The following is a 16145-nucleotide window of genomic DNA, read 5'->3' as shown; positions in this document are numbered from 1 at the left end:
ATAAACGTGCCTCTACAAAAGTATATAGTATATAATAATATATATAGGTTCATGAAATTTAAATCATATTATCTGACCACCAACCTTTTACTTCAACTTACGGTGAATTAACAAGGTGTGTGTGTGTGTGTGTGTGTGTGTGTGTGTGTGTGTGTGTGTGTGTGTGTGTGTGTGTGTGTGTGAGTGTAAGTAAGTGTGTGTTTAAAAGTGATAAATTATTAAAGTGTAGAGTAGGGTATAAGTGTGTCACAAGAGTAAAGCAGTGATGTAGTTAAAAGGTGAATCCACTACAAAGAATAACTTACATCACATTAGCACTGTTTCAAACTCCACAATACTCACTGATAGAAGTTGTTCCTGTACATTCAATTAAATCTTGAAATCAAAAATGTGTTTTCATAAAACATGAAAAGTTGATAAATGTGATCATCATACAGGTTTTATCGACGCTGTGCGTGTGATTGTGGTCAGGGAGATTTCATCACAGGGTGACTGATACAGCTGGGGGATGGTATGGTTTGTGTGTCACACATACATGTGGGTCTTTGTGATGTTCAGTTACTGTAATTTGAAATGTTGTAACTTACATCTTTAAAGTCTGTGTAAAGTAAGAATAAATATGTGTTCGGAAGACCAAAGTGTTATTAACCACCCAGCCAAATTTTTATGATTAAAATCGACAAGTTTATGAAATTAGGTGTCGAAATCGGGTAAAAATGAGCAGTATTCTCAGCTCCAGGATTGAAGTCATGCCCACTTGTGGGAGTAGTCAAGCAGCAGTTTTGAAGCTACTGAAACGTGTCAGATAAGTTCAGGAAATTTACATGAGTAACTTTAAAACACTCTGAGTGAGATGAATTCATCTCAGGGTGGCCTCAGTGTGTCATCGAGCCACCCTTTAGGACCGCCCAAAAAATCCTGGACTGAAAACCGGAAACCTCTAATTCCACAATTCGTAATATATCGTTCAAAGTCTTTTGAAGTTGAAGGATCTGGTTTGCTCTGTTGGGAGAAAAAGGGACTTAAAACAATAAAAATATATAACAACAATATTAATAGTAGGTTTTTTGCTAGTCTAGTCTATGGAGCCTGTTGAAAGTTGCTATTGGAATTCTATTATAATATTGCTTGATTGTCAGGGAGCACCAATTTAAATACATTTACGTCAATGAAAAGTCATCTGGTTTCAGTTCTCTCCTCCTAACAGAGAGAGAGAGACAGACAGAGACATGCTGTGTAGGAGTAGTATTAGGCACTAGGACCCAGCAGGTGCAGCACCGTGTTATTTTAGTGATTTGCAGCACAGTCCCGTCTGCAGAGCGCTGGACCTACAGCAGCGGCAGCAGCGTCCTCTGGACTCAGGACGCGGAGTGAGCGGAGGCTCCCCATCCTGCTACCCACAGAACCGGCACGGAGCAGGAGGGGACAACCACAACTTAAACCTGACTTATTTTGTGGATTTGAACAAACAACACAAACCCCATCAGGAAAACACACATTTTCTTCTTGTTTTTTTTGTTTTTGTTTTAATGAATAAGACACTTTAGGTATGAGTCCATCCGTGAGCGGCACAGAGGAGGTTCGGGTGTCGGCGTTGACGCCCCTGAAGTTGGTGGGACTGGTGTGCGTCTTTCTCGCCCTGTGCCTGGATGTCGGAGCTGTGCTGAGCCCGGCGTGGGTCACGGCGGATGGCCAGTACTACTTGTCCTTGTGGATGTCCTGCTGGAAGCCCGCCAGCTCCGCGAAGTGGTTCTGCAACTTCGCGCTGAACACTGGTGAGACAGACGCTCATGTGCCTTTTACTGGTGAGGTGATGCGCCACCATGTTGTTTTGGAAGTTTTAAACCAGTTGGGTGTTGTAGTTTTAGGGATGTTTCACCCTTGAAATGGCAGAATTTGGGGGGTGCACACAGACACCCACATTCATATTCAAATGAAAGTCAGATGCACTGCGCTCAGGGAAAACAAAGGATCCCTGCAGACATAACACTGATGAACCAATCTGTTCTGTGGGTAAGAATTATAAAACATCACCCAGGAGGGTGCTAAATGTTAATTACTTTATAATTAGATATTGTCTGCTTAATTTAAACTGCGGAACTTTATTACATGAAATAAGATAACAATGGGCTGCACATCAAAGTTGGAAATAACTATAGAAAAAAAAACTGTCCTTGTGCCTCACAGTCTAATGAATAAGACACCTTTGCTTTTCTATCCAGACTAGTTAACTTTGTTTAAAACATTTGTCCAGTGCGCCACTGAAAGATGTGGGAATTCTGCCTCGCCAGAAGCGGTCCAGCTGGGGTTTCATTTGGCCTTTTGTTGCGCACAAAATGAGCCTTTGTGTGGTGTTTCTTCACCGGCCAAGGAGCTGGGGCAACTCAGAGCAGAGAACTCCCAAGAGATCCAGATGCCTGGAGATTAGTAACCAGGGAAACAAGTGAAGCACTCCAGAAATGTTGAGTTTCTCTATAGTCCCCATGAAGTTTTTTTTCTTTTTCATATTTCCATCACAGCTGCTCATTCAGTGATAAAAGGAAATAAAAGAGGATGGTTGAAAATAGGTCAGTGTATGAACAGCATTAATAAAAAACAACAACCAGGAAAGCATTTATTTATGCTCTGTTGCATAAAATAATGTAACCCAATACAACAGCCTTGCAATTTGTGAAGCTTGTAATGTTCACTTTTATTGATCTTTCAGCCACGGTTTGTGCAATCGCTGTGTTAGGTTACTCTGAATTGTAAGGTGGACAAAATAAGATAAACACTCCAAGGTATAATACAGTCCAGTACAAACACCACAAACTAAAGCCTCAAAAATTATGGGAAAAACTAAAAGTCCAAGTCTTCTTAAAGGTAGAATTTACTGCAGGGTTTTTTTTTATGAGGTTGCACTGTTTATTTTTTTTAGGTGATATATCGTGAACCTTTCATTTTTATTTTTATTTTCAATAAAGTTGTCTAAAGTCTGTTCTGCAACTGTAAAATGTGGGTAAAAGCTTATGTAGGTTTATCTCACACTGTGCTGTGCTGCCATATAAATATATATATACTGTATATATTTCACTTTTTTTGCTGCCTCTCACCTCCTCCTGTGTGCTGAGTGGTGAATTGTGTTTTTGTTAGTCAGACAAAATGTTTTCTTTCTGTCTGAGAGATGAGTAACTGTGGGTCAACGCTGGCCCCAGTCCTCCTCTGTCAGCGGACAGACAAAGTGCACTTTGGTGCCATATAAAGACATGCAGTCTCTGTGTCAGCTCTCAGCTCTCAGCAGCAGCAGCAGCATACCACAGTAAATGCACACAGCAAACTGCCCATTTCCTCAGGCTTGTGCTTGGCTGGGCTTATTGATTTGAATCCCAGTAATCAGTTTCTACCCCCTCCTTCAGCCCCCCAATATTTCCTCAGTGTCATGCTCTGGGCATTAAATAAATCCTGTTAGTTTGAAACACCAGCTGGCCGCTCAGATGTTTTTAGCTCGTTCTGCAAGGCTTTCATGTGAGTGTGTGTGTGTGTGTGTGTGTGTGTTGAGGGGGAAAAGCACAATAATAAGCAGAAAGAATTAAAAAGTAGGCGTGATATATTGCCTTGTTACATGCTCATTATGTTTTTAAAATGTGCAGAGACGAATGCTAGTTTCTCTCTCTTGCTCTCACACACACACAAACTTAAACAGAGGGTTCGGAGGTCAAGTATAAAAGATTCGGACCTGACAGAGCTAGGAATGTGGAACGGTCATGCAAGAGCAGTGTGTGTGGATGCCAAGTCGGTGCAATGTGGAGCCAGGGTGTGAGCGGGTCCAGCTCAGTCAGACACAGTGGTGGCAAAGCATATTAATAATGTAATACAGTATTGATTCCGTATTTGGGTAACTGGCTTCTCTTTGAGGGAGGTCACAATGTTGGATACAGATGGATTATAAAGGTTCAGGTCTTGTTCACAGTCCCTGCGGTCGTCAACCTCTGGTTGAAGATCTTCCTGCCTGAGACTGAGTGACTGCGAGAGAGCTACCGGAGGCTTTGCTGTGACACAGATCTTCCACTCTTGTCTCAGACAAAGAAGCAGAATTGGGAGCCCTGGAGGATTTTTTATGATCAGCAGCCCCTAACATACACACACTGGACCATAATTAATGCTCAGATTGGATCTTGTGTACTGTATCTTATTTTGCATCTGTCATCATGCGGGGCTTCAATTAATAGTTTGGCGCTTCCTGTTCATCAAAGCCTTTAAGCACGTCAACCTCTGGCTGTGTTTCTTCCGCAGCATACAGGGTTTGTTCCAAATCTGAAATGAGCTAACTCTTTGCATCCTGCTGCTTCATGGACGCACTGATAAGGCTTTTGGTTGCATACTTGTTAGGCTGAAGGCACCGCACTCCTAGAGAAGATATCTCCCAAACGATGAGCTTTGACAACTACAGGTCAAGTCACTTAGGCCTTTTGCTGAGAGGCAGCCAGCGAGGCAGCGGCAGAGAAAGTTAAGGGGTCGATCTTCAAGGGGGCCTCGAGTTGTGTAAGCTGGAGCCTGGAAGGAGCGGGTGTTCTGCTTTTTGTGGGCTCTTTCCAACATCCTGTGGTGACAGGGCCCATTTTTAAACTCTAAATCCTGAACCATATTTGGTCAAAAGTAGTTGATGTTTGTTTATATTTGAGCTGCTTGGCCCCTGGAATAAAGTTTCCCTCCAACACAAGTGGGAACTGTATTTTAAGCAGCTTATGGTCCGTCACTTTCTCTCCGCTGGTGAATGTTTTAATGATTCTCAGCCTCAACATACAGGAAACATTCTTAATGTTCATCCTTTTTTTCCCCTGGACTCCATCGTAGACAATAACATGTATAAAAAAAAGGACAAAATATATTTGAAATTAAGGTCTTTTAATGTGAATTTTCCATTCACTAATATTGAATCAGTTAAAATGACCTCCCTATATGCTTTGATGTTATTTATTTTTTTCTGTACTCCAAATTATTTCCTCCTGTGTAATCAAATGCTTCATCATAATATCCTCTGCCTGTTTACATATAGACCTCCTGTTTCCGCAAGTACACAGTAAAGCAACGAAAGCGACGTTTAATCTCTAAACAATAACATAGTGTGTTTCAGTTCACGTCCCATGGCTAATTAAGTCTGTGAAAAAAAAACTTTTTCTCAAAGGCACTCTTCTGCTGACGTGAAGCAAATGAAAATCTCAACTTTCTCTCTCTCTCTCTCTCTCTTTCTCTCTTTTTTTTTGACAAACACACAAGCGTCCCATTTTGTCTCCACTTTCCAATAAGGATAGGGAAGCGAGATTGAGGCGGCAGTTATTTCCAGTCGAGTGTTTTTGGAGCGAATCGTGGATGAAATGCTGAGAATGCTGCTGAGCTAGCATCAAGAGAGGGAGAGATACTCATTATCTGAGTCACCTCACAGAATCACTTTGCCTTTTTTTTTTTTTGCTGCATTAGGATCCATCACTGAACTGATCTGTGTGTGTGTAGCCAGGCGTGTGCGTGCGTGGGTGTGTGTGTGTGTGTTTGTTTGTTTCTTGTCAGCCAGAAACTGCTGCGCTCTGTTCGAGGGGTTATTCACCGCATGGTTCGCATTCTTCTTCTTCTGCCACTGGCCATGGTTCCCCTGTGGTTCACAGCAAAAACATTACGAGCAATTGCTTTCTTAGAATATGCACGAGGAGCTGTCTCAGCCTCTGAACCACAAATAGTTTGTTTACACTGCGGTAATTCACCACAAACTTCAGTGGGAGGACTCATTTTTTCTCATGTGAGAGATTAAGCATGACAGTGTTACTGTGGCTCACCAACATGGCCTGTGACCTGTTCTGCTGCCTCCCTCTTCCTTTTATCCCCCCCTCCTCTATGTATCCACTTCCCTGCCTCCTGTCAACAGCACAGACACAGCTCTCCAGAGTAACCCCATTTTAGCTACCTATGTCACTCTCTATCGCACTGTGATTTCATGCCTTTCCTCCCTCACCCCCTTCCCTCCTCCCCTCTGTCCTTGTGTGTGTGTGTGTGTGTTTGTCTTAGACTGGCAGATTGCCACACTGGCCCTGTTGTTGGGGGGAGCATCCCTCATCGTGCTCGCCTTCCTTATGGCCCTGATATCCCTGTGCATCCGCTCCAGGGGTCGCTGCTACAAGCCCGTGGCTGTCATACTGTTCTCTGCAGGTATGTAAAGAGGAAAAAGGATGAAGGATAGTCCGAAAATAAAAAAAACATGACTGTGCAGCTTCTAAAAAAAAGTCCATGGTAGATTCAAGGTGCTAAAATTATACTTAAGCCAAGTTTGAATCTAGGATTTTAGTCATTACAGTGCTCTACATCTCCCCTTGCCAGTTTCACATTTGCCAAACTTATTTTGATGTTGGTACCTTCTCTCTCTTTCCTCTTTTCCATGCAGTGGTGCTCCAGGTGTGCAGCTTGATCCTGTTCCCCATCAAGTTCATAGAGACGGTCAGGCTGAGGATGTACCATGAGTTTAACTGGGGCTACGGCCTGGCTTGGGGATCCACCATCTTCTCTTTTGGAGGAGCCATCCTCTACTGCCTGAACCCCAAGAACTATGAAGACTACTACTAAAATACACAAGACAGGAAGGAAGAGAAACTGAGACTCTCTGTTTCACCCAGTGTCCTCTCAGTAATAGGAACTTTCTATCAGTTACATTGCACAACCACAGACTAGAAAAATAGGAATAAAGAAACGCTTATTGTTAGTTTCAGGGCTGGAAATGAGCTCTTCCATTTGATACTGTGAACTTATCATCATCTCTAAGACTATCCTCATTCATTGGATCCATCAGCCCTGTGCTCTGTTTGGCACCAAACCCAGCCGTGAAAAGAAATCCAAACCAGTTTAATTAGACAAAGAATGTTACTTCTCAGATAAGTCTGTGTCCCCTTTAAGGGGAACTCCAGTAGGTCTTAGATTTGGGCAGAAAATCTAGAGAGAACAGATGGATTCACTGACCCCATGCCAAGGACGAATTGGTGGACTAATCGACCAATCAGAGCAGAGAAGTCAAAGAATGATACAAACTCGGGCCATTTGGGGAAAGAAACGGATCCAGAGAAGAGAATGTCCTTTTGAAGTGATATCCTGAGGATGACAAAGTGAGGAAGACAGGGCACACCTAAGGAAATGCAACATGCTGCATTTCCCCAGTGTGTCACAACATCTGGAACTTGTCTTCTTCCTCCTGTAGAGTGTAACAGCTCGGTGAAAGCATGTCATAAAGCTCCAAAGGACTGGCTTTTCCTGTCCTATTTGAGTCTATTAAAAGTCTCAGTGATAGTCATAATAAACAGAAGTTACCCAAGACAGTAAAAACATTCCACAGCCACCTTCTAAATGATATCATGCTGGTTAGAGGAACATTTACTGGTTAATGAATAGCACAGTCGCATGTAAACGGTGGTAAAACCTTTGGCTGCTAATGTAAACCTGCAGCATAACCCAAGCTATATCCACTTTTTTGATAAAATTGTATTATATGTAAGTATATGGAGTAAGCAGTAATAATCATTCCAAGAAGAGACCAGTGGGAAGGAAGATGGCAAATGACCATGTCTGCTGAGTGTGTGCGCATGTCCGCATGATCATATCACCCAGCATGTGCTTACACTTCTACTCATGTGATGCCTCCTTATCTTCTGAGTCAGTAGGGAATGGGAATGCTCTCACTAAAGAAAGCACCATTAAAAATACAACAGTAGGTTTTTCAGCTTCAGAGTGGAAGAAAAAAAGTGTTTGAAAAAGTCAGCATACTTTTATTTTTTTGCATCCAAGTGCAGTAAAGTACTTTAGGAGATGCCAGAGTGCAACGTGCTGTGCATGAGTAGTGTTATGAGGACTATGGGATTAATCAAAGAGAACCTAACCAAAAAGGGGGACGGTGTGGTCAGGAGAGGTGAGAACACCTGCACCGATATGCTCTGGTCTTCTCAAACTTCATTTGAGGTGGTCAGAAACTTCTCCAGCTCCCTCTTGGAACATTAGTGAGTGAGTGAGTGAGTGAGTGTGTGCATGCCACTACCGTTTGCTGCTGTGTTTCTGATTCCCACTGGTTTGCTTACTAACATAATAAACATGTACTGAAGAAAAATTGTGTTTGATTTATTTGGGGGGGGAAAAAAGGAGTATCTGTGATTTATAAAAAAATAAAACAAAAACTATGCAGACGTGCCAGCTGAGCATGGTCAAGTCACATAGAATCAGCTCCTTTATTAAGTACAGCAAGTTGAGGCATTTGCACAGGAAATCAACATCATTTGAACACATAATACAGGGTGGCATAATATGCATAAAAGTACCAGGAATATACTCATATGCAAGTGTCTTTAGTGTTCTTCTTTCAGTGAAATGAGCTCTTATACAGAGCCAGATACAGTGTACAGTCTACATTTCGCATTTGTCAGAACGTATATACCATTGCTTCCATTGTTCCACTGTCAGAGACGGAGTTACAGATCTTGGATTAAAGTGGAAGTGCCTCCATTATGAGTTCAGGAATGGGCGCAGTTTTGTGTAAACAGGGCAGTCTTTCATTCTGCGTGGAATGTTCTCTAGCTAAAATCGTAGCTTCTCCTCCTCAATCCTTGGTCGCTTGGACCTCTCTGAAGCCCCGACCCACCCACTGCCACAGTCGCAATGTGTCACTCCTTCTTTTATACATTTGACATGATCAGATCAGTCTCCAGCTGTCTTTGAAAGAATCATCATCATCCGCCAACGGGGAAACAAGGGTCAAAGTGCACAGGAGTAGTAGATGGGAGCAGGACAAGTGGGCACAGAGGGATAGTGGCTCTTCCTCAGCAGGTAAGAGGGGCTTATATATTGATTGACAGGGGGAAGGCCTCTAGACAGATCCTGCAGATTTTGGAGGGGTGGGGCTTATACTATCCAAGGATTGGCAGGAGATGGGGCAGGGGTGGGCAATACAGCGCAGCGCTAAGCTCAGGTGTAGCGCGGCATCTCACACTGTTCACAGCGGTTGAGTGCAGGGTGGTTGAGGAAGGTGCAGCTTTCACAGTTCCAATGGGCGCCTTCAAAATCTTCATCTCTCTGTGGCCCTGGCACTGGCTTAGAGCCCTGCTCCCCGTCTAACAAAAACAGAGAGAAAGCACTCCATTAAAAGAAAGGCTGTTTATTCATGTGATAAAATGCATAACACAACGGCAATTTGTCTTCAATTCAGGCCAGGAATTAGCCATGGCTGTCACTCTACAGATGTGTGAGGCATGCATTCATGCATCAACCATTCAGTATAAATGTTGATAGACATGGGCATTCACTAAAAAGCAAAGTCTCTCATCTAGTTTCCATGCCAACTGACTTGTGGAGACAAACACAGACCAAAGCCAGTTTAAGCTTTTAGTCTCTGAAGCCAAATAAGACAAACACTGTAATGTGAGTAATGACCTGAATGGCCTTGCATTAAAACTTAACTCTTCATTTTGGCAACAGTATTAGTGATTAAGGATTTTATGCCATAGAACATCTAGTTTTCTTTTTTTTTTTATGTAACCTCACACCTAATGACTCACTTTTATGTCATGCAAAACCACACTGGACAATTCTCACCTTTCCTCCCGGGTTTGGGTGGCACTACTGGACCGGGTTGAATATTGTCATAAAAGTTGTTCATTGCTTTTGGGTCAAATTTCCCTGTGGAGAAAAACAGAAACCAGATACAAAGGATTGTTTAGAAGTGCCCATCCCAACTAAAGCTCCAATCAATCAAATCAGTTTCCAGCCATTATCCTTGAGCCTCTTGACTCTCGTGTTCAGACCGACAATAAAAGCTGCCACATTCACTGCAACACAGAGGACTCTGGCAAAAACAAAACACAGGGTCAACAGGCAAAAAAAATGCTTTTGCAGTAAAGTAATGAAACATCATCTGGTTAGTCCAGAGTTGTAAAATAATGTCTCATGGCATTAGAAACAACAGTGCATCCAAAAAGCCTTAAAATGGATGGGCCCAATGCTCGCTTGCTGATCAGCCTGGATTGTATTTAATCATCTCACTGGCACCCGAAGCCACACACCCCATGACGTTTTTTAATGAGGAGCTAAATTTGGTCAGAACAGCTGCTCGTGCAATCGCTGATACTACAATAAATAAGCCAATTCAACCTCTATTCACACATTTACAGGATTTTTGCCAGGAGATGATGGGGGGTGGGGGCTTGCTTTTTCAGGGAGAGCTTCACCTTTGGACAGGAGATGTAAGTACACTTCAACATGATATAAGGATAGTAACTCTTTCTTGAATGTTTATATAACCAATGGAAAGATTTTTCCCCCAAATCAGATTTATGACAATTTATGACAATATGTCAATATGTCAACTTCTGCTTTAGTAGGGTACGCGTAGTTTTATCAACAAAGAAATGCAGGTCTAATAGCTACATCCTTACAGTCAGATGTCAATTTGTTTCTGTAAGCTCTTGAAGTCAATAAGATGCTTTCTGAGTGTGGCCACCAAGAGACATGCAAAAAACACAAACTGTCACAGCAAACACCACAATTAACACCATTTTTCAGAGGCTTACAGCAGCATCCATCTGTTCGACTATGCTCTACAACAACTGTGAATTTTGGCCAATCAAAAACGTCACAGCCCCCCCAAAAAATTAAAAAAAATTAAAAAAAGTACAAAGTTAAAAGGAATATTTCTTAATAAAATAACAAGAACATTCATAAACAGTTATACCTGTTTAATTGATATGACACCCTAATCTGAATGTGCATTTTATTGTCTGCTAACGACACGAACTGACCAGAAAATGCAACCATTTTGCAGCAGCTTTTTTTTTGTTTGTTTTGTTGCCAGTTCATTGGCAGAGCCATCCTCTGAGAAGACTGTAAGAGGGGCACCAGTGAGGGAAGCCAACGTTCAGAGGCTCAGAAGAGAGACAATGTACATAAAACAAGAGCTGCCCAGGTGTTTCCCCATTTGCAGCTTTATGGAATGAAAAAAAACAAACAAACAAAACAAAAAATCAACTTGCACGTGTCATTGCGGCTAGTGTTTGTTTAATGGCATTTGGAAGACAGAAACGAAGCAGAAGAATGCTGCAGGAATGTTCCAGGAAGACCACAGCCCAAACGATTGGTGGCACTGTGCTGATTGCAGTTAATTGGTCATTCTCTTGAGCTTTCTGACAGTTAGACTGCTTCAGCTTCCAAAAACACAAGTTCTGGTGAATATATATTGGTAAATTATTGCATTGCAACTCATTTCCACACACTGGGATTCAGGCCATGTTGATGCAATGCTGTTAACAATTACGCAATCAACAAGGATCACGTACCAGCCAAACATGGGCCCACTGAGGGTCAACCCTGGATCGGCTGTGGTCCGGTCACGGACCAGCCGGTCATTTTAGAACGCTGCATCTGTATGCAGTGTGATGGAGCCTCATCCATCACTTTGGACCCAACTCTGTCTGCTTCTGGGCTTGGCTCTTTCAAGATCAATGCTTTCAAATAAATCAGAGACACACTTCAAAGGTTTATGAGTAGGAATGTGCATTTATGTGTGTGCGTCTGTCGCTTGCGTGTGTCGCTTGTGTGTGTGCGCGCACGTGTGTGTGTGTGTGTGTGTATGTGTATGTATACCTCTAGACTGCAGTAGATCCGTCTCCTTCAGGGTACAGTCGATATCAATCTGAAGCTGTCTGTTCAGACTCCGCAATCGGGTCATCTCTTCAGGCTGCAGCCAGTGCAAACACATACAACCCAGTTAGATTAGACAAAAATAGACAACCAAATACTCCACGTTCCTCCTTTCAAACTTTTTTCTTACAAAAACTGGTGAAGAGAAGTAAGAACTTGTTCAGTTTGCATGATCCGATTGTGCCGTTTCTTATCATTACTGCTGCATTTTAGCCGACCCTGGACTTATAAGTTAAGTAAAGTTTGCACTGAAGATTAATTCTATTCCTTCCTGACTCTCACACAGCACACATAGCTAAATCCAAGGCCAGATTCATACCTATGATATTATTTATTACATACAAAAGACAAGAGTCTAAAATATTCCTGAACTTAACTCCTGAATAATTTATTATGTTATAGACTATGATTGTGCTTTACCTTTCGTGAGTGTGTGAAAAGTATGAAAAAGATTTGAGGTGAAATAATATTGTTAACAAATACACAATGTGAGTCCACATGTGTGTGTCCGGTGCTTACTCTGGGTATAAGACTGGTGGAGTTGACTCGTCGAAAGCGTCTTTGAAGAGCGTCATATTCCATATTGTTGACTTCTGCCTTCAGATGCTCTAATTTCTGCTTCTCCAGCAGCAGCTCCTTCAATAGACGCTCCATCCTGGCCCGCTGGTGGAGCAAGAGAGCTGGAGGGAGACAAACCAAACACAGTTTAAAGCAAAACCGCTTGTTTTAGTGCTCTTTTACTACTCCGTACCAATATACAAACGCTGACATTAAGGTACAAGCTGAACAAGCACTATAAAAAATAAATACGAAAAAGGGCAGCGACAAATCATGAAATAAACGCCCGACTGCAGTTTGTCTGCTTTCAAAGAAGTCTGGCCATCAGCAGTTTGGAGCACAAGACAACAAAACAAGTTAAAGAGGTCAAACGGACACAAAGCAGTCGCAGTATGTAGTGTATATAGCTGGGGCGACAGTAGTGCAGCATAAAACTGAGTAAAAAAGCTGGATCTTATCCAAAATGTATGCATGAATATGAAGGTTTACAGTGTAAAAGAGAGACAGGTATGAATGATGAAATTAAACTAGGGATGTTGCAATCGCATGGTCCACGCCTTAAGTACCAATACAGAAGTTTATCATCAAATATTCAGATGATGTGAACCTACTGTATATACTCAGATCAACAAGGAAGTAGGAAACTAAATGTCTTCTAAGGTGGGGTCAGCTAATCTCTTGAGTGTAGTCTTAAGTTTACACAAGCTGTTAGAAAGTCACACACATTCAGAGCAATGGCTATAAAATAAATACACGAGAACCTCTTACCTTGCGTGTAGGCATAGTCATCAGAGCCTGAGCTTGAACGTCGGGGCATTTGCTGTAACTGGCTGGCAATATTCCCCGGGAGAGCGGAGATGGGCAGGATTGGTGCAGGGGCGGCGTTGTGTGCCCCTTGGTCTACTATATTGAGAAGCGACTCCGCTTCAGCCACCGGGGGTGAGCTGGGCGGCCTCTGCGCCTGGCCTCCTGGGGACACTTTGATTTTGAAGGTGTAGGCTGACTGGCCCGGTTGAGGAGAGGAAGCTGGCCGAGGCCTTGCAGCACCCTGATGCAGGTACATCCCAGGGTGGTAGGATGCCGGGCCTTGAGGTCCGCTTATAGTGATGCCCCTCGAAGGGGAGCTGGGCGAGGGGCTTGTGGCCATGTAAAGCGCTCCTTGAGGGTGGGGGTTGTGCACAGGTGAGTTGCTGCGAGGTCGTGGACCCTCCAGGGTAATTTCTATCTGGTTCTTGAGAGAACTTTTTGTGTGATACGGCCTGAAAACTGCTGGTTGCTGGGGTTGTTGCTGGTGATGGTAGGGCATGCTGGGAAGGGTCGGGGAGCTAATAGGGAGGAAGACATATTGCTGGTGCTGGGGTTGCGGCTGGGGCTGTGGTTGCGGTGGCTGTACCTGATGCTGCGGAGAGCTGTAAGGCGAGCCATATGTGGGAGTACTGTAGGGGGACTGCTGATGCTGATACACAGGTGCCCCCGGGGAGGACCAGGGTGGTGGTTGCGGGCTCTGGGAAGGTGAGGGTCGAATATACAGGGTGGTGTTGGCTGTACTGTTACCATAGTGCCCAGGTATCTGCAGAGCCTGTGGGGCATTGGGTATACTTTGCGAAAGTGTGACAGTTATAGGGTTCATAGTATAACGTGGGACAGGGGAGTATGTGGGAGACATGCCCTGCATCGTGGGTGGAGGGGTGGGAGTGCTAGCCGACCGACTCTGATCGTTCATAAAGAAAGGATTATAACCTGGGGAGGGAGCCATGGTGGCAGGGGCCGACAGCGGCTCAGGGTAGCTGGGCCGCTGAGGTTCGATATGACTGTCACTGGTGCTGTGCACTAGGGAGCGTCCCGCCGCTCCTCCGTTCGCCTTGCTCGCCTCAGAGCCCGGGTAGCCCAGGCTAATGTGCAGCATGTGGTTTCGGCTGAGTCGCCCTTCCTCTGGACTGTGATGGAACTCGCCATACAGGTATCGATTACTCTCCTGGGCCAGGAGGTGGCAGCAGAGATCCAGGTTATTGTTGTTCTGAGACAGCAATAAGAGAAGAGTGTTATGCAGTGTGGGCCAGTGCTGCCCGTTATACATCATAAAGGGATGACACGGGTAGTATGTACATTACAATATATCCTCATTCTCGCAGCTTTTCTGAGAATATGCAGATGTGTGTGTGTACCTGCAGAAGGCACTGTGACACTACCCCTTCTGGGATCTCGGGGAAACGCTGCTTGAGGTCCTGCAGGATGTGGTAGTCCAGCTGAGAGCCCCCCTGCGCCATCCTCAGCCAACACTGAGACTCAACGAGCCCAAAGCTGCAAAAGCTCGAATAAGCGACCTCGTCTCATCCCCTGGAAAGATGACAGACAAAACTTTAAATGTCATAAGCTCTGTTAGGTCACACACACACACACACACACAATGTGTCAGCAGTAATCACTGCAGGAACAGATCAATCAAACTCAAACAGAGCGATCAGAGAGGTGAAACAGCTGTGGATACAAACACAAGAGCACAAACACAACGGGTCAGCGTTGCTGGTATTCATTCACATTACAGCACAGGGGTGTTAGGTGTGTGCCTGTCAGTGTGTTGTTGTTTGTTTCAGACACACTGTTGCACCGAGCAACGACGACATACCACCGCTAGCTGCAGCTAGCAGGCTAGTTATCAGCATCAGCTAGCCTGCTGCTGCTGTGTGCATCCCTCAAACAGAAACAAGCACACCGGCGTGATGTGGAGAAAAAACAACATTACCCCTCCGGAGATAGCAACAAGAGCTCCCCAAACAAGTCAACCCGCTTAAAATAAGATTAACTCAGTGTGGCTAACTTCGCTAGCCGTGTCTGTCTGCTGGTCAGCTGTCACAAGCCTGGGTGTTGATGGATTAGCTTAGCTCGCCGTGCTAAAGTCAGCGAGCGTTAAACGGCTTCATTAAAAAAACAAAACAAAACAAACTCACCACATGTTCAGAGTCTCCTTCATGTCTCGGACCGGAGCTGAGTCCACTAAAGGACAGCTGTGAGGTGTCTGAAATGGCACTGCCGAGGTTTGTCAATGTGTGTTTCGGTTAAATAACTTGTAGTTTCACATTCCAGCGCCAGGCCGCTGTCCCCGCCGCCGAGTCGCTACGAACAAGTCGTCTATCGCGATAATGTCAGATCTGCCCGGACCAGGAAGCTGCTCAAATCTGCTGGATGGACGCTGCCGACACTGCGCATGTCTGCAATGCCTTCATGATCCGACTGCGATCATGTGGCAGAGCTCCATTCAGCTTTATTTCTACGATTACTACCAACAGACACGCGTTTCTACACATACTCTACTCAATCTGTTCAGCCTGTAATTTAAATATCATTAATAATGTAAAAAAAAACAAAAACAAAAAAAAAACATTAAATATCATACACGTGAAACTTTTTGTCACAGTCTAAATAAAAGTGTAACAAAGTTGGCATGTGATGATTGCAGTCTTAAAGTCTGACCATCACCATTTTAAAGAGGTCAAACAGACAGGGCTGGGTTGAAAATCTCAAATATGCCAACAAGAATGTGGCCAAATGATGGTCATTTACACTTAATCAACACTTCTTTGTCACAGTTTTATTTCTACAATACCGACAGACACACGTTTCTACACATACTCTACTCAATCTGTTCAGCCTGTAATCTAAATATCATTAATAATGTAAAAAAACAAAAAAAAACATTAAATATCATACACGTGAAACTTTTTGTCACAGTCTAAATAAAAGTGTAACATGTGATGATTGCAGAAGAAGAAGTCTGACCATCACCAGTTTAAAGAGGTCAAACAGACAGGGCTGGGGTGAAAGTCTCAGGAAAATATGCCACGAATGTGACTATGTGCCATAGTCCACGTCTTACGTACCAATACAGAAGATTATCA

General features: G+C 43.7%; 2 protein-coding genes across 4 annotated transcripts; one reads left to right on the top strand and one right to left on the bottom strand.

Moving 5' to 3' along the window:
* The first annotated feature begins 1229 nt into the window (after nt 1-1229).
* tmem47 (transmembrane protein 47) lies at nt 1230-7659 on the top strand. Of its 2 annotated transcripts, none has more exons than XM_010732447.3 (3): nt 1230-1805; nt 6037-6177; nt 6410-7659. In XM_010732447.3, the coding sequence occupies exons 1-3, from the start codon at nt 1550-1552 to the stop codon at nt 6586-6588; spliced, it is 576 nt and encodes a 191-aa protein (XP_010730749.2). In that variant the 5' UTR covers nt 1230-1549; the 3' UTR covers nt 6589-7659. The 2 variants fall into 2 exon arrangements, with proteins under 2 accessions (XP_010730749.2, XP_010730750.2); XM_010732448.3 differs by having other exon boundaries at nt 1235-1775.
* A 509-nt stretch (nt 7660-8168) lies between these two features.
* Nucleotides 8169-15482, bottom strand: tab3 (TGF-beta activated kinase 1 (MAP3K7) binding protein 3). Of its 2 annotated transcripts, XM_010732445.3 has the most exons (7): nt 15198-15476; nt 14415-14586; nt 13018-14266; nt 12211-12371; nt 11635-11728; nt 9592-9675; nt 8169-9110 (listed from the first exon to the last, which is right to left on the bottom strand). In XM_010732445.3, exons 2-7 carry the CDS (start codon nt 14514-14516, stop codon nt 8965-8967), a joined length of 1836 nt encoding a protein of 611 aa, XP_010730747.3. In that variant the 5' UTR covers nt 14517-14586; nt 15198-15476; the 3' UTR covers nt 8169-8964. The 2 variants fall into 2 exon arrangements, with proteins under 2 accessions (XP_010730747.3, XP_027145950.1); XM_027290149.1 differs by lacking the exons at nt 8169-9110; nt 9592-9675 and adding an exon at nt 11027-11495 and having other exon boundaries at nt 15198-15482.
* Nucleotides 15483-16145: the final 663 nt, after the last annotated feature.

This window comes from Larimichthys crocea, chromosome XVII (genome assembly GCF_000972845.2).
Source record: "Larimichthys crocea isolate SSNF chromosome XVII, L_crocea_2.0, whole genome shotgun sequence".
Lineage (NCBI taxonomy): Eukaryota > Metazoa > Chordata > Actinopteri > Sciaenidae > Larimichthys > Larimichthys crocea.
This window is presented reverse-complemented; position numbering and strand designations above follow the sequence as displayed.

Bases quoted from the DNA above. Each gene is read 5' to 3' on its own strand.
- tab3 (XM_010732445.3), bottom strand. From the start codon at position 14,516: ATGGCGCAGGGGGGCTCTCAGCTGGACTACCACATCCTGCAGGACCTC. The intron at 14,267-14,414 runs GTACACACACAC...TTGCTGTCTCAG, and splicing joins TGTCACAGTGCCTTCTGCAG to AACAACAATAACCTGGATCT. The intron at 11,729-12,210 runs GTAAGCACCGGA...CACTGGCTGCAG, and splicing joins CCACCAGTCTTATACCCAGA to CCTGAAGAGATGACCCGATT.
- tmem47 (XM_010732447.3), top strand. From the start codon at position 1,550: ATGAGTCCATCCGTGAGCGGCACAGAGGAGGTTCGGGTGTCGGCGTTG. The intron at 1,806-6,036 runs GTGAGGTGATGC...TGTTTGTCTTAG, and splicing joins CGCTCATGTGCCTTTTACTG to ACTGGCAGATTGCCACACTG. The intron at 6,178-6,409 runs GTATGTAAAGAG...TTTTCCATGCAG, and splicing joins TGTCATACTGTTCTCTGCAG to TGGTGCTCCAGGTGTGCAGC.